General features: G+C 40.4%; 1 protein-coding gene across 2 annotated transcripts in view; it reads left to right on the top strand.

The window, feature by feature from the left end:
• The first annotated feature begins 111 nt into the window (after window positions 1–111).
• Window positions 112–25,407, top strand: part of PRKD3 (protein kinase D3) — a 45,399-nt gene continuing 20,103 nt past the window's right edge. Inside the window, exons 1-8 of one of the 2 annotated variants that reach the window (XM_053972252.1) lie at window positions 112–1,626; window positions 4,809–5,828; window positions 15,279–15,417; window positions 17,070–17,201; window positions 17,877–18,034; window positions 20,198–20,387; window positions 23,173–23,250; window positions 25,214–25,397. In XM_053972252.1, coding sequence (XP_053828227.1) covers window positions 5,538–5,828; window positions 15,279–15,417; window positions 17,070–17,201; window positions 17,877–18,034; window positions 20,198–20,387; window positions 23,173–23,250; window positions 25,214–25,397 — 1,172 coding nt within the window. In that variant the 5' untranslated portion in view covers window positions 112–1,626; window positions 4,809–5,537. Of the gene's footprint in view, window positions 1,627–2,088; window positions 2,167–4,808; window positions 5,829–15,278; window positions 15,418–17,069; window positions 17,202–17,876; window positions 18,035–20,197; window positions 20,388–23,172; window positions 23,251–25,213; window positions 25,398–25,407 lie in introns of those variants that run through there. The other variant, XM_053972253.1, reaches the window with a different exon arrangement.

Raw genomic sequence — 25,407 nt, 5'->3', positions numbered from 1 at the left:
CAGAGCTGCTTTCAGATGTGTTTTACACATCTTTACAATAGAGATCTTTACAAACAGAACAGGGTTTGGATGCTTCAGCAGTATTTGTTTAATAGAAAGTAACACCAAAGAAGTACTTACAGCAGTTTGGTTTATTTTGGCTGATGCTGTCCTGTGTTCTGTAATAAATTGATCTTAACTAATCCATCTTCTGATTTATGAAAAAGCAGCTATTACAGCTTAGGGCAGCAAATTAAATGGCACCAACCCTATTGGATGGTATAAAGCTGAGCTTCTTTACAAAGAAATATAATCGTTGCCCAGTGACTGTGGTAATACCTAATATCCATCTGGTGTTGTCCATAAACAGCTGTTTTTAGGGCTGCTACTCAAAATGTGAGAAGCTTGCTGCACTTTAAATACAGCAGAGTGTGACTCCTCGCTGTGCTAAACATCAGAAATCATGTTTATGGAGGCAAGCTCTGTGTTTACAGTGGTGGCGTGTGGGAGTCCCACTTTAGAGGAAAAAGGAAATGAAGATTGCTTAGCTATCTGGTAGCAGAGCTTTGGCAAGAACATCCTCTATTCATGGAATAGCCTTCATTAAAAAATCCCAGGGTGGTTTTTGGCATTCAAAACCAGTTAAAAGCAGAATCAACCATTAACTGCTATGTTTTTAGTTTAAAGTACTTCCAGATTTTGACAAGAAGCTGCAGGCATATTATTTATCAAATAAAATGGCGCCAGTCAGGGCAGAGAGCTGGTTACACTCTCTATCAGCTGCACTGTGTAAAGGTCTGATGCAAAATAGGGTGCAGAAAGCAGAAAGGCTCCCCTCAGCTTCAGTGGGTTTTGGGCCAGGCCTCAGGAGCGCAAGGTGAAGGAAATGAGAAACGTACGTTACAAACAGAGCTATAAATGACAAGGCACTAATCTGCTTCTCCATCTGTGTCTTGCTGAGCTGAGGATTAGAAGCCTTTGAATTTGACAGTTTGCCTTTTTAAGGCATTTTCGGTCTGGTATATAACTTAAACTTCAGCAACTCCCTATGGCAGTGGATATTATTTTAAGACTTGTACACAGAAATTGAATCCAAATTCAAGAAGGAGGATTACAGGTTGTTTCTCAACAGGGAGCTGTCGGGCTGAAGTGAGGTTACAGAGGCAGTTTTGCCTTGCACTGGTTTTATTTGGTACTTCAGCTCACTGTTTTTCCCAAGTATCTTGCGTGCAGAAATTTGCTGCTGATGCCAAGAGTGGCATCATTAACGCAGGGCTGAAAATGGGATTTGGATGAATCAGAGTATTAGAAACGGGGGCTGAAACGCAGCAGGAGACGGACAGTGAAAAGGGCCCGGAGAACTTCTGAGTTCTTGCACGCACATCCGTGGGGGCTAACGGGAGACGCTGAAAGCCACTCCAGCTCCTAGGTCAGCGCGGCCACGGAAAAGACCAGCGCGCTGCTGTGACACACTAGGTCAAGTATTTCCTGTGCAGCGATGGAGGGCCTGCCCGGCCCAGGGGACATCCCCGCGGGGCTGCGCCGCCCCCGTCCCGGCAAGGTGAACCGGGAGCGGCGCGGATGGAGACATGGGCTGTGGCTGCCCCGGCCGGGCGGAGCGGGGGGAAGGAGCCGCGGTACTGCGAGGTACGGCGGGCAGGGCGGGGGGCTGCCCGAACCCGCGGCCGCCGCTGGCACCACAACCAGCGGGTGCGAGCTGGCGCGGACCCAGGCTTTGGCACGGCTGGAGAGGCGAGGCGAGGCCACGGCGGCGGCGGGGCGGCAGCTGCAGCTCGGAGCGCAGGGCCCCGCAGCCGGTGCCGTGCCGTGCCGAGCCGGGCCGGGCCGTGCTGGGCCGTGCCGGGCCGTGCCGTCCCGCTGTAGCGGCTCGGGGCAGCGCCCGCCACGGCCAGGGAAAACTAACGGAAACTCTTTCAGGGAGCCCTGCGCGTGCGCCGCCGCGCGCGCTGAGCCCCCCGCCCGCGCGGAGCACGTCGGGGCTCGTGGTTCGCACAGGCGAGGCGGCCCGCGGCAGAACGCGGTGGCGGGACTACAGCTCCCGGCAGCCCCCGCGGCGCAGCCCCGTCCCGTCCCGGGCGGCTCTGGTGTGTGTGTGTGTGTGTGTGGGGAGCCGCGGGGCTGGAGATGCGCGAGTGGCCGCTCCGGCCCGGGGCAGCGGGGCCGCAGGTGAGCGCGGCGGGACCGGGGGCGCCGCCGCCGCCGGTGTGGGCGGGAACCGCGGCGGGGTCGCGGTGTGTGGGTTCGAGGGTCGGGGCCGCCGCCGCCACCGCGCCGGGGAAGGGCGGGGGCGGACTCGAAAAGTTCCTGCCGCGGCGGCGGGAGCGGCCGCCGAGCCCGGCACGGGCCGTGCCCCGGGGGAGCGCCCGCCGGCCCCCGCGGGGGGAAAGCGCCGCGGCGGCACCTCCGCCCTGGGTGCCCCGGGGTGGGGGTGACGGGCCGAGGCCACATCATCTCCGGAGATGGTGCCGGCGGGGGCGGGTCGCGCAGCGGGGATTTAAACCTGGGAGGGACGGGCGGCTGCCAGCGCCAGCCCGGACGGGGCTGCGTGACCCGCGGCAGGCAGGACGCGACCCGCCGGTCCCGCCCGGCATCCGTGGCGGGGAGCTGCCGTCCCTCCCGGTGGGAACGGCCCCTGCGGGGGTAAGAACTGCGAATGGAGACGCCTGGAGCGGGGCTCGACGTCCGCGTCTCGCCTCGCATCGGGACGGAAGGGCGCGTTAAGGGCCAGGTGTTGGAGAAGCTGCCCGGGAGACGCTTGGTTTGGGGGCAGCGGAAACGGGAGGGACAGCGCTTCTGGGCGAGCGCAGGCTGCGACCTGGGCTGCAGGGGAAGGAGGCAGAGGGACTCCTCCATTGTCGCTGTTCCTCTGCTTTTTGAGGTACAGGGTTTTCTTTGCATAAATAAAAATGCAGAGTTGTAGACTGTATGTCAGTCTCAGCATACACTTGATTTGATGTTCGGAAGAACTATAGTCTCACTACAAAGTGAACAGTTTCTATGGCTTTCCTTTCATAGAAAGATCCATTCTTTCCTACCAAGAAACAAAAATAAACTTCTTCAAAGGCTTGTATGCAAATACACATGGTATCAAAAGGTTTTGTCAATGTAAATGCATCGTGCCTTTGATAAATATAATTAACGTTCTAATTAGGCAGTTGTAGGTGAGTTTCCACAGGGTATTTTCACCGTTTAAATTAAACTTGCCTAGCAGACTCATTAATTCTTTCACATCATAAGGCTTTTCTGTTCTCTATTATGTTGGTTAGGCATCGTTTTTTGTAATTCAAATCCACCCCTAAGGCTTCGTATTTGCTGTCTCTGGTATCTGTGAGAGGTGAGGGAGAGGAAAGCAGTATGTAGAAAACAAGAACAAGTAATCTTCAAGCAAACTTGAAGGCATTGTGAAGCTGCTTTCTTGAGAAAAGTCCTTAAATGTTACTGTTGCTGTCCTTACTCTTCCTGCTTTCATCTGTGTCGTGTTCAGCCTGTTCTTTAAGGCTGAAGTTTCTTTTCAGATGTCTTTGCTACATGTCCAACAACTCTTCTGTATTTGAAGGCAAGAGTTGCTAGATAACTGCAGAAAATCCAGATGTATCAATTTGTTCTCTCTTACAGAGCCTCTGTTAGGAATTTTTGTCACAGTACCAAGAGCTTTTTTTCCTTCCAGTACTGCAAACTGTGTATCTCTCTTTCCTTATCTACCTTTCAGAATGCAATGACGGTGGGGTTTTGAGCTATTACACTGGTAAATACCAGTGAATACCAGGAGTGCATAGTGTATTAATTGGACTATTTTAGCAATTCTCAGCCTTATTTCTGGGAAGGACAGCATCTACTGTGTGCAATAAGATGTGGCATTTTTCTTAGGAAATTTCATTGCAAGAGTAATACACTTTCTGAGATTTTTGTTTGTTTGTTTTGGTATTTTTTTACCTAATGGAAGGAAAAATGCGTGAGCTTACTGATTTTGGTATCCTGTATGGATTAATGCTACTTAAAAACTGTTAGCAATATGTAGTATCTATATATTTGGACCACTTTTGCGTCCATGGAAAACTTCTCCTGTGGCAGAAGTTGCATGGAGAATCTTGAAATTATTATTTTCAAGCATTTCAGCTGCTTATGAAATGCTTGAAATATTGAATCAAGTAGCATAGCATCTTGTAGCAAGTATCTCAAGCTCATGAAATTATTTATTTTCAAAGGTTGTAGCAGACTTGCTTTTTTAATCAGATGTGTGAGTATTATTAAATGATTTTTTTCCCCAAAGGAACCAACCGATGCTCAGTTGTAGGCTCTGCATATCTTCCTATAGTTACAGTTTGTGCAAGTCATTCTTCAGTTTTCTTGAATAACAGTATTAAAATGATACTCTAAGTACATGCTGCCACATATAGTTTGAGTTTTTATCTTGTATTTTTTTTTACATTTCTATGCATTTAATGAATTTCCTTCCCTACCCACCAGCTTCTCAATATAGATGTACAGAGCAGAGCTGTGTTCTACTGCTCCCCTACCTTTTTTGTCGTTTTCCTCTTAAGTGCTAAGGGCTATGCTCTGTAAGCTGTCATTAATTAGAAGTTGTAGTAACAGATTGGTCATTTCTAGATCTGATTTTTTTTGTGTATCATACAGTGGGAAAGCTAATGAAAGTTAAGTTTCATTTACAAGTACAAAATGCTTCTAATATAACACATTTGCGTAAAAGGAATTGGTATCCTGCTGCATAAAAGTAGAGTGGTTGTGACATGGGTATGTGACTTCATGCCTTTCATGTGAAATAACAACTTTTATCTTTTCCCCTACAGGCAGAGTACAATGTTTCAAAACGCTGGAGATTATCTGGGTGATGCTAGAGATTACATTTAATACGATTGTGTCTTCAGACATTCTGCTTCTCCATTTCATGAGCTAAAATATTTTATAAAAATGAAATCGGGTATCTTCATTGATCTTCAAGTTCACTGTGTCCTGTGAATTCAGAGAAGACTGTCTGAAGGAGGAATAGATTCATCACATTCATGGACTTCTGTTGTTGCTCAAGGATACACTTTTTTTTTTCGTTGTGAAAGGCTATCTGCATGAAGATGAGTCTTCATTTGAGATATGATCTGTGTAACTAGGTGAACAAGGATACTTTTAATGAATTATCAACATCTATTTCAATCTGTTTCTCCAGCTTTTGTTTTTTAATAAAAAATGAAGGACAAGTATAAAACAGCAGAGCTGATGTGTTTCTGTGAGGCTTTTTTGTAAGCCTCTGTGTCTGGATGTGGTGCTAAAGGACAGGCAATCTGCTTTTGATCAGCTGATTGTAACTGCAGAAAGAGAACCTTTAATTTAAAGTAACTTGCAGCTGTAATTATTTTACTCTTTGGCTTGCACCAAATGAAAGGGAAATTTAAGTTTTACTGGTCAGGAGCATTTTACTGAACTAAGAAAGGGAAACTTTGTTTTCATTTCAAACAAAGAACTGATAACCTATTTCACATAGAATTTGACTACTAGGGAGATCTCGGCAGAGTAAAGCAAGTCAGATGTCAGCAAACGACTCTTCTCCCCCATCCTTACAGAAGTTTTCCCCACCTACGTGTCATGCTGCTGCACCACAGACCCCAACTTTGTCTTCAAGTCCGCAGTCGGGGCTCTCCAGTCGACTCTCCAATGGCAGTTTCAGTACCCAGAGCCTCACCAACTCCCGAGGCTCTATGCATGGGATCTCCTTCCTTCTGCAGATTGGTCTCACTCGAGAGACTGTCACCATTGAAGCTCAGGACCTGTCCCTCTCTGCTGTTAAAGACCTCGTGTGCTCAATAGTTTACCAGAAGGTATGGTATAATGCTACTGTGTTCTGCTGATGGCAACAGTTGTTTGCTAACAGGCTGTTTAGTAATAGCAACTGAGATATGTCAAGAGTTTGGTATGGTGACAAGGATCTATGTTAGATATTTGCAATTATGGAGAAAGAAATTTTGGTAACTCTAAAGGGAGGACCTTTTAATTCAAAAGGAGTAAACCCTCCTCTTACTTTCTCACTTGTGAAATCTAGTAAAAGAAGATGTAGTTCTAAATTTCCTGCAAGAATGACTTTTCACAATATGGGCAGTTTTTTCCTTTCAACAATTTCCACTGATACCTTAGGTTTTTACTAGCTTATGCTAACTACTGTTGACGAATATTCTTGAATCTGTATAGCCAGCCGCAGTGACAGGACTAATTGTGGCTACAGACATGCGTTGCAGGGCCACAGACTTGATACTAGCTGTTGTTTTTGTTTCTAGTTAATAACTAAAGATCCCACCAAACAGCTAATAATGTCCTAGTACTGTTTTTCTGTATACTGAATACATGTGTTACTCCTATATGTCAATGTAGTTTCTGTTAGGAGAGGGTTGACTGAGAAATAAAAGAACCTTTGCACACTTCGCCATGGTGTCTTGGCTACCCTGTTGCAAATGCTGTCTATCTAGGAAGGAAGTAACACTGATCATGCTGGTTTTGCATCCAGTTTTTATCTTTAGGTTGGTTAGGAAGGTTAGATCCCAGGAAGCAGCCTGAAAGAAGTTAACAGTATTTAATAAAGTAAGAAATAATTGCTGTTTTCCATCAAGGTCAGGGAATTATATAATATAATTATATAATTTAGCATGTTAGTTCCTTTCTGAAGAGATGAGTTATTTGGGTCAACTTTTTTCTTTTTCATGTACCATGCGTGTTAGGTGTACCTTTATGCAGCCATTTTAGGGGCTGCTTTTTCTTTCTATATCAGCTCTCTCTCTTTACATCTGTATATTTCCTGTGTTGTATCTTAACGAAAGATGAAAACAAGTACATTCATAGTTACTTTTCTTTTTTCCTTTCTGTTTTTTTGGCAGGCTTAGCTAAAAGTTTAACATGAGGTCTTCTTGTAGCTCCAAATTCTTACATGCTAAGCCTAATCTACTGCAAAACTGATGAGGATTTCATGATTGGTTTTCCTTTTTGTCTGGCTTTGCTGCAGTTTCTGCTCTCCTGCAGCTGATGCTACCAGAAAGTGACTGCTCAGTGAAAACATGTTGCAGGCAGCAAACTGATCAGGAAACAACCTCCTGGGTGGTGGATTCATCTTTCATAAGTAGTTTTGCAGCTAGTGCACGAGTGGCAGTATTCTCCCTGTATGCTCAATTTGACAGCAGTATGTCCTGCCTTGACTTTTTCTCTTAGATCTGGTGACTATTGCAAGACTGTTCAATGTTCTAGGATTAGTGCATACCTAATTTGAAAATTACGAACTGCGTTCTTGTCGGTAGTCATGCAAATGGTTGCTGTTTTTTTCCAGTTAAAAGCTTTGAAGCTTCGGGGTATGCTGTTGAGATTCAACAGTGTTAAAGCTTCCCTTTCCTCTGGTATTCCACAGCCTGCTTAAACTGTCTTGTCTTGACTGCAGGGTACTGTGTGGTTTGTTGTTTTGATAGTTCTGTACTTAACAGTATCTACTTACTGTTGCATTTCTTTAATGAATAAGGAGAAATCCCTTTTCTTTTTTTTACTTGGAATAATAATTGATAGCTTTTCTTCTTATTTGAGCGTTATCTTCACCAGAGTTAAAAAGATATTTCCTTACTTAATAGTAGCATTTCAGGTTTGTATTCCTCTACGTCATCTGGAACAAAATAAAACTCTGAGGAGTCCTTCCTCGCTTACTTGGGAGCTTGAACCACCTGCCTTACTGTATTTGAGGTTACAATTACAGTGTCAAAAATGTTGGTTAAGGCTCTCTTTTCTGTGTTTCCTGCTTCAGACACGGGTGTTCAGTGTAACTTGTTCAGGTTTTGCAGAAGAGTAATTAGAAGCAGCATCAGCAGAACTGAAACTAAAGAGACATGTGTCTGCAAAGAGAGTGAGATGAGTAATGCAAATATTTGGTGTGTCTCTTAGCTCTCATACAGATGTTCTAAACATTAGGAGATGTTTTTTATTTTTAAGTGTTTTTCTTCAATTTTTTTCAAGTATAAATTTAAGTTTGGGGTTTACTGTGTTAGGGTTGTTCTGTACTGGAATGGTTAATAGAAGTCCTCAGAAAATCCACACTTTTGACTTTATAGGGATGCTTAAAAAAATTCTTGCTTATGGTCTCGATTACATTCATGGTCTTCTCTGTTCATTCCTTATCTAGGTTGCTGTGTATTAAAGTATCAGACATGCAGTTCTCAGGGGCAGTCTGAAGAGGAACATAAACTGGACACATATGGCTGCTGGAACAGAGGGACAGTGTTTAGAAGCAGAAAAACTTGTAGCAGGTAGACAGTGTGTGTCCTTGCACAGTATTCAGATATTACAGAGGCAGTTCTTAATCCTGTTCTGTGTTGGAATACTGTCTCCTCACGTGAAGTGAACAAAGGGATTACTGACTTTAAACTAGAAACTTGCCTGTGGTGATGTTCCACTGCCTGCAAACTGAGAGTTGTGTTGGACAGCATGCTCTAAATGCTGTATTCTAGTTTACCTAATTTCATTCTGGTTAGAGCTATAAATGAAAAACATTTGATTACTGTAGCTAAAAATTTAACTTAAGCTATTACTTGTGTAGCTATTACAGTACCTGCAAGATTTGTTGTAACTTTTTCAGTAAATTGATGAGTCTTTACTTTCATGTTTCTGCAACTTCTCTATCTTTTTTGGGCCACAGACCTGTCCTTCATCATTTTCACTTTCAGTCATACTCAGCATTCTCCTTCTCTGTATATATTTCCTCTGATGGCTTTGTTATGTTTTGCTCTGAAACAGACTAATTGCTCCCCTACCTTAGAATATTTTCCTGAAATTCTCATGATCATTTAACTGTTGCATTCTTTTTGATTCAGTACTGATACTTTACCTGTGCAATCTGTTTCTTACTCTTCCCACCTAGTTTTTCTAGAACAGGTTTTTTTAACTGAACCCACCCAAAATCACCATTTATCAAAATCAAAGAGGTATTTCTTATGTCTTGCTGATTAGATTCCACTTCTGTATTTTCATTGCATTACAAGGATCATATTGCAATCCATCCATATTACAGATGGATCTCTACAACTCTTGCAGTACAACTTCAGTGTAATAACTAAGTAACAGAACTGCAACCAGTGTTCTGGGTTTTTCTCCAGGTTAAGCCTGTGATAGTTCACGGTGTTTGTTTTTGAAAGGCTCTAAAATGAATGCAAAGCATCTCTTCTGTTCAGATGTGCTCAAATCTGTTTTCCTTCTACTGCTCTGCCTTCTTGACTTGTCAACTCCTTTCTCCATGTGAGCTAAGTAATGCAGAGCCTTAGCAAGAATTGAGGCATGAGGAGCAAACATGCTTGTGAGAAGGTGGGAGCTGGGGGAATTACTGAGGGTACAGAGGTGTTACACGGGGGGCAGATCAGCATTTCCAGCATGGTAATAGGTTTGTATGCTGGAAAACCTAGCCAAGCAGTAGTCCAAGTATGTCTGTAGTGAGGCATCTGATGAGGGAAAGATCTCCTGCAACATGTTTGAAGCTAATCATCTGTGTGATAATGTGATTTGGCACATGATTCTAAAGAGTGGGAGTGAATAGCTGGGTAGGGATGTAGGATAATAGAATGGATGACTTCAGTGAACAGAGAGACTTTCCAATGGTATTTTGGACCATTAGACTTTGGAATTAACTTTCAGTGGTTTGAAGCATTTGTTTTGAGTTATGACGGGTCATGAGATATTGGACCTTGAAACAATATCCGCCTACACTTTTCCCTAGTGTGAATTTTTGGCGACTAGTCCAGAACTTTGTAAAGTAACTCCTGGAACCTGAAGTAAAGGGATTTTTCAGTTACTGCCAAGATAGAAAGAAGCCTCAGTTGTGTTTCACTCAGCAGTACTGACTGTTGTATATTGGTTGAGTTCTTCTGGATAAAAAAGACGGTGTAATGCAGTCTCAATTAAAGCTAGCTACACTGTAATACTTACAGCATGAGCATGCTAGACTACACCAATGATTTTCCTCAGTGTAACTGCAATAATGTTGTGTTATTTTACAACACAACAATAGTTGTGTTATTTGTGCTACTGCTACCCAAGTATTAAGAATTACATATATTCTTGATAAAAGTTGATGATATTGTTGTACCAGAGATTAATTTTGGCACAGTCTAGTACATATGTAGACTTCCCACGAGTGATTTCCTGTCACTAGATGCTCTTTTGGAACAGTTAAGACTGGGAACAGTCATGTTTTTGCTTTTAGGAAACTTAGTAATACTGGGATTAGCAGTTTATATGTTCTGAGTAACTGTGCAGATACATTAGACTTTTATGCAGGCAAGTAATAGCTGTATAATCCTGTAAGATAAAACAGGCTTTAAAAAATTCTGCTTTGAGTTTTGTTTTCAAGTTTACATTATGAGCTCTTAACACTTCAAAGGAACTGGATAATGTTCTTCCTTAACAGCTTCATGTAACTGAGCATAAGGAAAGCTATAAAAGCTGTATTTTGCTGCAGTACAAGAGAGAAGAATTTGGTAGTATACAACTTGAATATAGTTCAACTATTGAACATAGTTTAAGCTTTGCGTAAAAATTCTGTTAAAAGATACCACTTGAAATAGAACCCCTGTTAATCAATGAGGTTATTCTTGGCCAGCAGTCTGCACATAGCCTTCTGGCCAAGGTGCTAGCAAGGAATGCTGTATTCCCGAATGGACTGGGGAGCGGAAGAGAGAGCAGGGCGCCGCATGCCTGTAAGGAGCCAAGCTGCTTGGTTGGAGCTGATTGCTCCCTGCATCGAGGCCTGGCCAAGCGCCTTAGACAGGTCTCTGCTGGGCCACCTGCAGCTCATCAGAGCTAGCCGTGGGGAGGGCAGCCAGCCAGCGCTTCCATGGCTTGGGTGCACGAGGCTGGAGTGGGGGCAGAGGAGAGGAATCTGAGCCAGAGTGTGTGGAAAGGAGTTGGGAGGCAGGCATCTTCCCGGTAGGGTCTGTTCTTTTGTAACTGGGAAATATTTTTTTGTGCGGGTGGGGTGGGAAGTGTGCAAGGAAAGAGCAGGATTAGTTCATTTAACTTGAAAATTTTTATTAGGTATGATTGAATTTGGAGGCTGCTGTAGCTCTATCCTTATGTGCAGCTATGGACAGCAAGACTGATCACATATTCCTGATAGATACTAGCATTTGGATACAGGTGTGCAACACATACATGTATATGCACAGATCTGAACAGATCAACAGTGTGTCTGTCTGTGAGCACTCACTTGAGCACAAACACCACCAGCGGTCCCATGCTGTATCAGTCTCTGGTGGTTCAGGATGGAGGTCTGGTAGTGGGGAAAAAAATGTACAGACGTATACCCACTCACCCACCAGTAAAAAAAATAGCAACAATAAAAGATGGGTGTCTCCAGCAGCCGGCTTCAAGCACTCTCTGCTACTTCAGTAGCAGCTGCTGGATCTTGGTCTTTTCAGTTGCTGACACCTGGATATTCAAGCTCTTGATTTCACTTACTCTGGTCTCTCCAGTCACTGACATTACAGGGTCCTCTTGCTCTGATTGCTGCCAGATAGAACCCCCCTCCCAGTACACACACACAGGCTCAGAATGAGAGAAAATCATTCAGGAAAATAGCTAGAAATTGAATTTAATGAAAATAGAGGATGGGTGGTGCTGATGATGCACAGCACATGATCAGACAATTGTTCTGACCAACCCCTGTTTACAGGTGACCAGCCTGTTTTATCTTCTTATCCCTCGATTTTTTTCCCCACGTTTATTCCTCCCTGAATCACCTCTTTCCTTGCTTTTGTTGCCTTCTGTAAACATTCCATAGGTATTGTACAATCCTCATTTCCCAGCATTTTATAATCTGTACCATACCACTGGACTGCAACCCCTGTCAGGCCAAAAGGTGTTCTAATCTTGACTTACCTGATCAGTGTATGTGTAGAAATTGGGTCTAAGGATGCCCTGTGAAGGCCAGGGTATCTTTTCCCTGGAGTTCTTTATTTGGATTCCTACCTGTCCTTCTTTCTCTGTGCTCCCCTTGCTCGTGGAAATGAGCCTGGGGTGGCCTGATGGCTCCTGTGAAAGGCCTGGGAGGTCCTGGGCAGGGTGCTGATGGGCTTCCCCCACCTGCACTTTTCCTCTGTGCTGCTTTGTGGATGTGCAGACAAGCACCTCACAAGCAGGACAGGTAAAAGAGCTGCTGTCATGTTCCTCAGCCACTGCCTGTTCCACTTACGGATTCAGGAAAACCTCCTAGCAACTGAAACTCTCCATGCTAATGAACAGGCTGAGTCTCTTCTCATCCTTTTAGCTTTTGGAGTTGTTATTTTAGAAATGGAGATCAGGCATGCACAATGCCTAGAAAAATGTGTCCTGGTGCAGTCGTGTCACATATTACAGAAACTGTATACAGGGTCTGTGTTTAGTGAGAGAAATCTTGTACTCCATACTAGTATAGATTATTGCCTTGTTAGTTGTGAGCTTATGATTCTGCATCTTAGTCTAGAAGGCACTGATAAAGTTTGGAAGCAGAAGAAATACCTTTTAAGGAGGTTGAATGTTAGAGTTACAAAACCAGACAATCTTTCACTGTCACTTCTTTTATGTGTATGTATATTTGTTTTGGAAGAACGGGGCAATAAAGCATATCATGACAATATGAGAAGCATTCATGATACACAACTTAAAAGGTCAATTTTATTAATGCAGAACCAAATGAGGGTGTTGATATCAACAGTTCTGACTGTGATAGATTATTTTGCTTTTTTCACAATATTTCTACTCCATAGAAATTAATTTTGCCTTTGTCTGCAATTTCTTTGAAAACCAAAATTTTAATTATAGTTATTATAATGTTATTTACAAACTTTGGATTAATGTTGATGCTGCTTTCTAAGGGATGTAATGTATCATATTTTTAGCAATTACGCTTGCTGTCATAAAGAGGACTTGAGTGTTCAACTGTAACTTTAGTTTATTTTGCCAGCTAATGCTTTTTAGTAATGAAAATTAATGTAGTATGTTTAAAACATTTTAATAAATCCAAGACTTATATGTGGGAATGGGTAAATGGTGCATAGAATATATTTTGTCATAGCAATTAAGATAAGTGCTGCTGAGGTGGGGGATTATATGTAGGGATGTTCTGGCAGCTGCATGACAGAGTTATGGTCTTAAAGAGTGAAAAAAAATAAAAGAGAAAGACATATATTTATTAAAAGAAGGAGACTCAAACCTGTGAAATATCTTAGAGGCTCCCTTAAAATCTGTGGTTTGTAGGTGGTTCTGTGAACTTAATTATGAAGAGACAATAGTTCATGTGATTCCGAGTCATGGGTTGTCCCTCCTAGCAGCTGAAATTAATATTGGTGTTCTTAAAAAGTGTCATGTGTATCTGCAGGCAGATACATACTGTTGTAATATTTTATATCCCTTCTATTAGAATTAAGTTCTTCAGCAGTATAATGCAATTAACAGAAGTTAACAGTGTGTCAATGAATTAACCTCACAGCAATTATTTTAATAATGTTTAATATTTTAATATCTTGTTTTCTTGTCAGTCAAAGCACAGTGGGATTTTGGGTTAGAGCTTAAAGTAAGTTTATGATGTGGTTTCAGTTATGAAGAACTGTCAGTTCCCTTGGAAGAATTCCTAGTGGCTGTATCTTTGCATGTTCAGAATATAAAGTCAAGTCCTTTGCATACTTGCAGAGATACTGAGACACATGTTTGGGCAGCACAGCTGATTCTTAAGCTTTACATTTTCTTTCCTATTACAAATGATCTTTGGGCAATTGGAAAAATGTAATTTTCAGAATATTCTTGGATATTTGCTATTTTATGTAGGAAACCTGAGAGTGAGTTGAGAGGCAGTGGAAGCAGCTGGCTGCTTTGGCATCAATCCAGTAAATCAGTTTCTTCTTGCTGTGGACTGAATACCTATGTGTCAGTATAGATTTGTCAGCTCTGTCTTTTGCTTTTGCAAGAGTTAAGTTGTACAAGTTCTGCCTCTCTTTGTGTCTGTCCGAGGCAGATAGTATGCTTTCTGGAGCATGGACTTCCTCAGTATTATGTGTCATGTAATTATGTAGTGTGTACACACCAAAACAGAGAAGATCAGCTTAATCTGACCAATTTCAGATAAAATTGCTGCTGTGAAGAGGACATTATTTTTTTCTCTGAATGAGGCGAAAATGTGGAAAAAATGGGCACAATGGATACAATACCTTCATTGTGTTTTTTATTTGGTAGAACAAATCTTTGATTTTAGTTAAGAGCAATTAATATACCACAAGCTTCATGCACTTTAGATACTATTGACTGTGTGACATGTAAACTACTAACTTGTTACCTCATTAATTAAAAGTTTCTTCTGAGCTTTTCCATATTTTTTCCTACACTTTTCCTGTTTTGTTCTGTGTATGTATTCCCACCTCAAGTTTGAATTCTGGTTTAAAGCAAAAGGTCAAAGGAGCTGCTTGAGTGCTGCTCATTCCTCTCTAGGATCTGTTCCTGCTCTTTTTCCCTATGAACTGTTTACTTTTTAGCTTTTCATTTTAAGAAATTTTACTTACACTTGACAGTATTTTGAAGAGCAGGGAAAATACCAAATGAGAAAATCTTCAATGAGTAGGGAAAATACAGAATGAGAAAGATACACTAAATAACATGCCACTTTTCCATGACACGTCACTGAAAAAAAGCTATTTCCTGTATGGATTTTTTTTTTTCTGTCCATGTGGGGATTTGAGCTTTTCTTTTCACAGAACCACAGAAAATGGGTCATGTTGAAAGGGATCACTGGAGGTCATAGAGTTCAACTTTCCTGCTGAAGCAGTGTCCTCTGGAGCACGTTACTTGAGATTTCTCATATCTGTAGATCTAAACTGTTGTAGAACAATGATATGGAGCCTCTTACTGGCTTACTCCTCAAGAAAAGCGTGGCAGGTGCTGCTGGAGTGTCTCAAGCTAAATGCCTGACTAGAATACCCATGAAAAAAGGGTTATAGGTGGTGATATCCAAGTTAAAGGCCTGCATTGGCTTTTACTTGCCAGACTGATTATGCAGGTCTGAGAGATCAAAAACCCAAAGAAACAAAAACCTTAACACTTATTTTTTTCAGGTAAAAAAAAAAAAGAAAAAGAAAATTTCAGAAAATGCATTGTTTCCTTAAAAATAAGCAGATTAATTTTGTTACCATGAAACATTTACAACTCTTAAGTTCTGTAGCTGTTATTAAAAACATTGATGTATAGGATTATCATAGAGCATGTATTAATTTAGAGTTTGATTTCTGTTGCAGTTCCCAGAGTGTGGTTTCTTTGGCATGTATGACAAAATTCTCCTGTTCCGCCATGACCTGAACTCAGATAATATTTTGCAACGAATTACATCAGCAGAAGAGATACATGAGGGAGATCTTGTTGAGGTTGTACTCTCTGGTAGGTATTATTGTAACAGTGGAACAACTCTTTGTTCAGTAGATTAAAAGAAAATAGGGCTTCGTGGAGCATTATTTTCATGCCTGCCTTGAGTTTTTTCACTTAAGTCTCATATACTTTGGCGTAGAGGTTTCCAAGAAAGTCCAGGTGTCACTGATGCTTCAGTACTTAGTTTTGTTATTTTTTCGTTGTTCTGTTTTAATTTTCTTCATGTTTATTATTATAAATAAATCTGAATTATACAAATTTATTATTTATTATTCTACAAATCTGAATTATACAAATTTATAAGTATAATAATATCAGTTTTTATTTTTTATAATTGTTTCAGGTGAATTGCAGGTAGGATTCAGAATTTGTTCTTCCAAGTGTTGTGGATTTTCTTTTGCTTATATTTGTCTTTTTGTTCTGTAGCTTTTACTATTGATGGCTTAAGTGCTGCCATAAGACTTCATATAAATGTTGTTGCTTTGTCATACCTATAAAAACAGACTCTTATGGGTTATTGTAGTTCTTAAAAATGGTTTCTTTGAACAATATAGTCCTTAGAGTGGTGGTTATTAGCCAATAATGAGGACAAAATAACCCCAGACCTTATTGTCATTGTATATGTTTGTTCAATACTTTGTCAAATTCAATCAAAAGTCAGCTGTAGTTAACTACAAATAAAAGCTGGACTAGTATTGAGGAGTTTTTAAAATCTTTGAGGATAAAGTGACAAACTGTGACTATATATTAGGAGGAGAGACCTCTTGACTGTCATGAGCTTAGATTTGTAAATTTGGTCAATAAAGTATGAATTTGATAGTTGTAAGGCTGAGTCCTTGGTTGTGTTTCAGGGCATGTCTAAGATATTCAGTAATCGATCATCTTATTTTGAACTTTTCATTGCTTCTGGTGAATAGCATATTTGGAAAATTTGTTGTGTTACTCTTGGCAATCTCTGACAGTTTCCTGACAGACAGACCACCCAAAACTGAGGCATTTTGAAGACACGTAAATCTCTTTCAGTAGAATTTTTAAAATAAGGATCTGAATAGGGAGTGTTAGTATGTATCTGATCAAAAACCAGTAGCCATCAGGGCAAGGCAATCTTGATGTAAAATACCTTTTTTTTTTTCCTTTCCCTCAAAGAAACAGGACAAAAACAATTGAAATATATTTAGGCTTGTTTAAGGAAAAGAATATTTCAGTGTTCTGTGGAAACTTTATCCACAGTTCTGTTTTGATACACTGAGTTTAACCTAATAAGCTTTTACTGCAAAAGTCCTATTTTGTACAACTGTCTTTTTTTGAAAATTTCATAGGTTACAAAACAGCTTGAAAATTAAGTTGCTCTTTCAAACATCTGGTGTTGCATATAGCAAAACTTGTTGTACCTGCCTTCAACTAAGTGAGGTTTTCAACAGAGTGATTTGTACTGTTGATTAGTTGGGACCACTAGTCTGCAGAGTTCAATGGACATTTTTCCTCAATAAAAATGTTTACGGAGAACTATGTAGTCTCCTAAATGCATATTTAAATGTGTAAAATGCTGATTTCTAAACAGCTTGTCAGCATTCTTTAAATTAGCCATTTTTAAAACATGTTCTTTCCATAAATCCTTGTTGATCCTGTGGCAAGAGCTATAACTTACTGCAATTTTTTAAAAGCTTTGGCTACAGTTGAAGATTTCCAGATTCGTCCTCATGCACTTTATGTGCATTCCTACAAGGCTCCTACTTTTTGTGACTACTGCGGAGAGATGCTTTGGGGTTTGGTACGACAAGGATTAAAATGTGAGGGTAAGTAAATCTATGATATTGAGTATATTTGTGTGTGTGTATATCTGTATAAGATGAGGAAGAAGTTGTATCATGTTTGGTAAGTCAGCAAGTGATAAATACAGTATTTCCTAGCTAGAAGGGTTTGTGCATTGGAAAACTGAAGTTCTGATCTGGGCATTAATGCAAACTGTGTGTGACCTTGGGCTAATGACTTAAGAAGTGTTGTTGTTTCCCACTTCGAAAAAAATAGCTAGCTTACAACCTTGTGTTCTTTGCACAAGGAACACATAGTTTGGAGAGACTCCCAAAGGGGAATCCCTTTCCTTATGGCTTCCATCCAGCTGGCTGTGGAACACTCTGCAGCCTGCTGTCAGGTACTAACACTGCCTTCTCACCAATTCTTCTTGGTTCTTGTGCTCCAAAGTGAGGGAGTGATGAAAGCCTCCTGGTGGTGGGAGATCAGCTGCTTCCAAGTGTTAGACCTTGTTACTAGAACTGGGCTTGCTGGAGAAAAAGCTGTTTTTGTGAATCGCATCAAGAACACTAAAATAAGAGAATTTGATACAACAGTCTATTTCTGCCTTTACCATTTTCCTGGGTCATCTTTTTAAAACTGCTTTATCAAAATATTAGTATTGTTTTTGTTACTTTGAACGTTGGGAGGTTTTTTTAATAAACAAACTCCTCTTCCAGGTTGTGGGTTAAACTACCATAAGCGATGTGCCTTCAAGATTCCAAACAACTGCAGTGGAGTGAGGAAGAGGCGCCTGTCTAACGTGTCTTTACCAGGAGCAGGGCTTTCAGTTCCAAGACCAGCACAAGCTGAACACACATCCTCTGCCTCTGAAGAAGTATGTAATTTGAAAGGAGAAACAATTTCTGTTTTAAATTCTTTAACCTCTGGAGAAGTAGATAGTGTTTTAAGTGGCTCACGATGAGTATGTGGGAGTCAAGCTTAACCATTGTGATTGGTTTTAGTGAATTTTAAAATACGGTGATTCTTAGACTTTGACACTTACTGCTTATTATTACTGTGAGAGGTGCAACAGGAAATAAATATAAGTTTTATATATAATTTTGTTATTAACTCATAGTTATATAAAATCCTGAGAACTTTGGCTTCAGAATGATAAAACATCTTGCCTTCTTAGTAATACAGATTAGTTCTGTAGTATCAGCATAGATTAGTTACTTGGCCAAAGCACTACAAATTGTAAGCTTTAATACTGGGGAAGTGGTCCTGATCTGCTGTTAAGCTTTTCACAGAGTTAATCCAAAAAACCCCAAACCCTGTCAAGGAGGGTGTAGGGGATGAAGGGCTTACAGTAAAAATAGACATCCATAGTAGTTCCTTGTTATGATGATTGCTGAAAGGTTATCAATTACATAACAAATATCAATTATCAAGTATATCCTAACTATACTGGCGTCATAAGACAGGACAGGCAGAGATTAAATCCATTTGTTTCTGCCTTAGGCTTTTTTAATAATCTGTTACTTTACACTATAACTATTCTTACCACAATTTAGAACACAAATCATATAGTCTAGTTCAAGAACATGATTTTTTTAGCTAGAGGCTATAAAAGCTTAGTCTTGAGTAATGAAAAGTATTTATTTTGATGTTTATGACCACTGGTAAGATTATTTCAATGAACATAGAATTGTAAGCATTTATCACAGTAAATCACTTTATGATTTCTATGTGCATGTTTCGTACTTTTTTGATACCTCTTCATTTTAGGCAATGCCTCTTCCATTTTAATTGCTAATGTTTTTCTTCTCATTTCAAATAATTTTTGAAGGGGTTTAATTTTCTAAGTAATTTTTGAATTTTCTAAATATTTTGCCTAATTTAGTAAGCTATCCAGCGTGCTATACCTTGCTTTTAAAAACTGATAGTTTGATGTGGTGATTGGAGTTTGGTTTGCCTTCCTCCAGTGTTTTCCATTTTACCTTCTATATGGAGATTTGTATGTGCTGTCTGTACCTTGTCAGGTTGCTCAAAAAATGAATGACATGAGTGAATTTCTAGCATTTTATCTTCTGTGGAAATAATGTTCATACATAACTTCCTGCTTTCTGCAAGGCTTTTCCATCTGGTATTTTCATGGTTTTGTTTTACAATACCAGAAAGTCCTCTTAAAGCTTCTTGGCCAGGTTGCTTTATGTCTGGTCACTTTTGGAGCCAGCACTTCCTTTACAGCCCCACTGACATTTTTTTTCATCCACCAGGACCCCCAAGTTCTTCCCAGCAGGGCTGACACCAATCCCCAGTTTGTGTTGATACAGGGAAGTGCCCCAATCCAGGTGCAGCACCAGCACTTGGCCTTGTTGAGCTGCAGAAATTTCACATGGACCCACTTCTCAAGCTTATCCAGGTCCTGCTGGATGGCATCATGTCCCTCCAGTGTGCCAGCTGCACCACGCAGCTGGGTGACATCCACAAACTTGCTGAGGGTGCACTCGCTCCCACTGTCTGTCATTGGTAAAGACATTTAATAGCTCTGGTCCCAGTATCAATCCTGAGGGACACCTCTTGTTGCTGATCTCTATCAGGACACTGAGCCATTGACCACTACCCTCTGGATGTGACCATCCAGCCAATTCCTTATTCTCCTAAAAGTCTGCCCATTGAATCCATCTCTCCACTTTAAAGTGAAGGATGTTATATGTCAAAGGCTTTACAGAATTCCAGAGAAATGACACCTGTAGCCCTTTTCTTGCCCACTGATGGAGTCACTCCATCATGGAAGGCTGCTGGCTGTCCCAAAGCACTTCCCTGTGTGCTTTTCATGTGCTTTAGCATAGCTTCTAGTAGGATCTCTGTGATCTTCCCAGATACAGAGGGGAGGCTGAAAGGTCAGTGGTTCCCAGGGTTGTCAATTCTGTCCTTTTTAAAAATGGGTGCAGTTTTTGCCTTTTTCCAGTTCACCTGACTGCTGTGACTTTTCAAAGCAGTCATGGCAGTAGAACTGTTCTGGTACAAATTATGTATTCCTTCTTTATTTCAGCGTTGCTGCCCAGAACCTAGTAAGAGGATTCCCTCTTGGAGTGGCCGCCCCATCTGGATGGATAAGATGGTGCTTTGCAGAGTGAAGGTCCCACACACCTTTGCTGTTCACTCCTACACTCGTCCCACCATCTGCCAGTATTGCAAACGGCTGCTTAAGGGCCTTTTTCGCCAAGGAATGCAGTGTAAAGGTAAATGTTTGATCTTCTGCTGTAGCAGTAAATTTCAGTAAAGGCCTTATATTTAAAACTGATTGCAACTTAGGTGGCTGTATACTGCAAAACAGGGACATGTGAGTTTTGAAAAATTGCATAATTTTCAGAAGATCGCAGCAGCCCTCATTTTCATTGCAGTAAGCTATGCATTGTACATTTTTATGAAAAAATTTAGTTGTGTAGATTGAAAACATTGTAATTCTAGAAGGATAATTATGAATTAATAAAAATGGGAAGTGCTTCCTTTTGTTCAGTATCTATATTCTAGACTGACCACTGTGAGTTTTCATTGTATTATTCTGTGAGTTTTCATTGTATTATTCTAGTACAGGATACTGATTGTTACCTTTTGGAGGTAGGTGCCTGTGCTGAACTTGCATGGTTTTTATGTAGCATATATTAACATGCGTGGCTTCACTTCTCAGGCTATTCCATGTGGTTCCTAAAGCATAACTAACATGATCTCCTTCTGGCTTTTTATTACTAGTTAGTGCAGATCTGTTGGCTTTGTTGCAGGAAACAAAAGTGTAGTGATGAATCATAAACATTAATATGGAAAGGAGTTTCCATTTCTCTCATGTGAGATTGTCAAACGGGAGTATCAAAGGTCAGCTTTTTGAGAGAGGTCACTTAATACATTTTCAGTTTGCTTTATTAGAGGAAAGAAAAAATTGTAAGCTTACAGCTGTTTTAACCTTTTTTTTGGATTAGTAATACTGCTGTCTTCCTCACTACTAAGGAATTAGTTTTATCTTTAATTTCTGTTGTTATTTGCAGTCTTTTTAGTCTGTTTGAGGTCTGCATCCTGAACTGATTTTGATTATTTTTTTTCCAGTCAGTGTGTCTCTTAAATACACATGTTAGAAAAATAATGAAGCTTGAAAAAGATGCCTTGTGGTTTTAACATACAGATGCTGCTGGCCATATACAATTGCTATGAATGTATCCAGCTGAACAAATGGTGCTACCACATCAGTTTCAGTGAATTGAATGGCACTGGATAAAAATATTATTTGTATGCATGTTGTAAGCATTAATGCATGGAAAACAAGCCTAGAAAAATGCCATGTATATGTGCAGGACAGAAATAAATATCTTAATAGGCCTCCATTTATACAGTAAGATCCTATACTTATTTTTAATATATCAGGAATTGATATCAAGCAGTTAAAATATTTTCATACTGACTTTTCCTACAGATTCTTAAGATTTCCCACTAACTTCCTTGTGCACATTCAAAAAGCTTAGGGTCTTTTAGTAGTTTTATGTTTCTGATTACCTGTAAGAGCCCTGGATTTCTTGGTTTAATTCAGGTTGCTATTTGGGCTCTGAGGATGATGTTTGAGATGCTAAGGCTGTATTTGTGGTAATAAATGAAATGTGCCCAGAAACATTCCTGGACACTGAGGTCAGCTGGGACAGAATGACCCGTGTTAGTGAACAAGTTTTCTTAGCATCCCAGCCTGGGTGGCTCTATGCAAACTGCCTGGAGCAATTTCATAGGATGCTCTGGTTTATGAGCTAGACCTTGGAACTGTTTGAGATTATGCTAATGCTGTGGGCCAAAAGCATGCTCGGGGTTGTTTGTAGCTATTTACTAGACTAGAGAATTGCATTGCAGTGTCCAGGAACGTTTCTGAATATAATTTAATTTTTTATGATAGACTCAGTCTTCGAATATTGTGACAGGATTTGAAATGTCTCTGTTTCTTCCAGCCTTCTTTAAAGTAGTGAAGTAATTGTATTTCATAATATGGATTGAAGCCATGGCTGTAAAATACTATTAATGGGTCTCCTAGGATGCATCTTTTTAGGCACTCAGAAGCTGAGCAATGTTGTATTCTGCTCCAGAATTTGGCTCCTCTGCTACAAAAAATTGCGAGATAATGGTTTTTATCTTGTCTAGGCTTAAAAGAAAAACACATTGAGCTTGTTTTGGATAGCAAAAAGAAGTTTATCTATCAATATGAAAACAGTTGTGGGGGCAGTAGGGAGTTTTTAAATTCGTGGTGTTGATGGAGTTGAAAATCACAGGGATGCAACTAATAAAGGAAATTCCTGTTACTACCAGTAATGTTGTATGCTGGACTTAGTTCAGTAGGCTGCATCTGATACCTTGGGTGCAGAAATGGCACACATCCAGGTGAGATTCCATCTCCACATCAGGCCAAATCTGGACATAATGTTATTCTGTCTGCCCTGTGTCAGCAAGACATGGAGCTTGAGTGGAGCTGTGTGGAGCTTGAGTAGTCAGGCAAATCTGTAACCTGAATGAGAGGGGAACTGGACTTTGGGATTTGCTGCAGAACATATTTGGTCTGATGAAGTTGTGTGATCATAGATGTTGTGTGATCAGACCTCTGATGTCTGCGAGTCTTAGTTGGCAGATGGGGAAAATGTTAGAGATGAGACAGTTAAATCATATAGCAATTGAAAAAAGGATGTGGAACAAATGAAAGAATGGGAGAAATTACATCATGAGGGAAAAAATAGCTGCAGAAGAAGCTACAGAAGTAGCAAACTGTTTTGTACTGGAAGGGGAAGTACTGACATAATAAATAGTGGTGGGACAAATCAACATGTGACATAAGGACAAGATTGCTAATTTCCTCCTGGTGGTGACCTCATTGGTGCTGTCTTCAGTTACATGCAAATCTATGCATCTGAACTGAAGTTAGTGTTGGAAGAAGTGAATGGTAAATTTTAGTGTCTGGTTGGGAGTGAGTTCTGATATCATGGGCTTATTTATTTGCTGTTTTAGATTGCAGGTTCAACTGTCACAAACGCTGTGCACCTAAAGTACCTCGAGACTGTCTTGGAGAGGTTATTTTCAATGGAGGTAAGATGCGAAACATGCTTTCAAATAGTGAGAGATCTTTTGAAGCTGAATAAGATGCATTAGTATTTAGTTCCCTCATCTCTGAATATTTGACATATTTTTATTTATCTTGCCTGTTTTTTCAGTTAAAATGAAAAAGATTCACTGTAAAACTTACACTCTGGTGACTTAAATTTTACTTAATCAGTAAAGTTTACTATGCTTTGCTTGGGATTGCTCAATGGAAATGAAAAATCTAGAAGCCACTCCAATGTACAAAATTTGAAGATCTGTTGTGATCAGTCTGCTCATTGTTCACCATGAAATACATAATTTAAAATGTTAATATCTGAAGACACATACCATTTTTTATGACTTTCTTATATCCATGATTTTTACTGGCCAGAGTTAGCTGAGGTGTTTGAGATAAAAGAGAAAGGAGAAAAACCCCAAGCCAAACCAAAAGAAAGAATTGCCCTCTAATTTCTGGAAACCTCAATGAAGTAGGACTGCTTTCTGAGTAGACCTTGCAGAATTGAAAGACAAACGTGTGGAACACTTTGTGGAAGAATGTTTAGAGTATTTTTGTAAGTTTTAAACCAGTGTTAAGCTGATGAAATATAGGATAGATGAGCAGATTAGGGATTGAAAACCAATTGGATGGGTGGGCCTAGAGAGTGATTATCAATGGCAAGTAACTCATGGTGTACCCCAGGGGCCAACAAAGGGTCCAGTCCTGTTCAACATCTTCATTAAGGATCTTGCCGGGGCAGAGTATATACCCTCAGCAGGTTTGCAGGGAGGACTGGCTGATACGACAGAGGGTTTGTGCTGCTATCCTGAGGAACTTCAGCAGACTGGAGAAATGAACTTGGGGGGTTGTTGGACCAGGTGACCTTTAAAAATTGCCTTCAACTTCAGATGTTTTGTGGCTGTGTTGCCTTGTCACACATTTTTTAGTGAAACAAAATTGGTTATATGGAGCAGATCACATCAAACTGTACAACTTGATTCAGAGGCTCAGGCAACAGCTGTGTTAGCTAGTGGGTCTGCTGCCATTGCACAATATATCCCATCCATTCATGCCAGCCTTCTCCAGCTCCCGGGCTCTTTCCTGGATCTTGAGGTGGTTGGCTGTGAACAGCAGTGTGCAACATAATGTTGCTGCAGCCTGGTTTTACTACCCTTGTGATGCTAAGGTGCTAAAGGACACATAGTTTGGGAACTACGGTTTCACGTAATTCTTTTGAAGATGTAAAGAGGAATTTTTTTTTTTTTTTTGGTTCTTTCTCCCACTCTTAATTGAACTCACTCCAGGTAAAAAACAAACACAAAAACAACTCCTTACAAACCAACAAACAAACAAAAAAACAACCATAAAAAGGCTACAGATTAAGATATTTTTATGTCTTAATTCTTAGTTTTCCACAGTACCAGTTGTAAAGCTTTTGAAAACACTAAATTTCTGCCTGCAGAAAATCAGAAGTGAATAAGATCTGTTCTGCTTTTCTCTTTTCCTGCAATTCCACAGCCCCCCTTTTCTTTCTTACTTTTCTTATTATGGACTACAAGAGCAGGGAGAGCAGAGTTGGGTTGCTGTTAATGTAGAATTTCATTTCCACAGGAATAATTCTCTGGATCATCTCTAGCCATTGAAAGGTTATTTTGTCCTGATTACTTGTGGAACAGAATTACTTAATGACATGTATGTTTAGACTTTAGGCTTTTCACTCCATTTCTTTCAGTATGGTTTGTGTTTTAGTTGGGTCTCTCTTGCCGTGGCATTTAGCAAAATGAAATTGATAATGTTCATTAGCATACTCTGCATCTTGCAGCAAAAGTGTGAAGATTTTGTATATTGTGATTGTAGTTTTATGTTTATTTCCATAGGTGTGAAAAAAAAAAAAAAGGTGAGTTTTGGAGGATTTTATTTATTTTTTTTAGTTGTGTGTTTGAAATAATGTCTCAATTGTGTTGTTTCCAGAACCTGCTAGCCCAGGCCAGGACTTGGATATGCCGATGGAAGTTGATAGCAGTGAAATGAACAGTGATGGTAGTCGAGTTCTAGATGATGCTGAGGAGCCCTCTCCTCCAGAGGACAAAATCTTTTTTATGGATCCATCTGACCTCGATGCAGACAAAGATGAGGAAGCTGTCAAGACAATCAGGTAAGTTATA

Source organism: Vidua macroura, chromosome 3, assembly GCF_024509145.1.
Source record: "Vidua macroura isolate BioBank_ID:100142 chromosome 3, ASM2450914v1, whole genome shotgun sequence".
NCBI classification, from domain to species: domain Eukaryota; kingdom Metazoa; phylum Chordata; class Aves; order Passeriformes; family Viduidae; genus Vidua; species Vidua macroura.
Note: the sequence above shows the minus strand (reverse complement) of the source record. Positions and strands in the feature narration are given on the sequence as shown.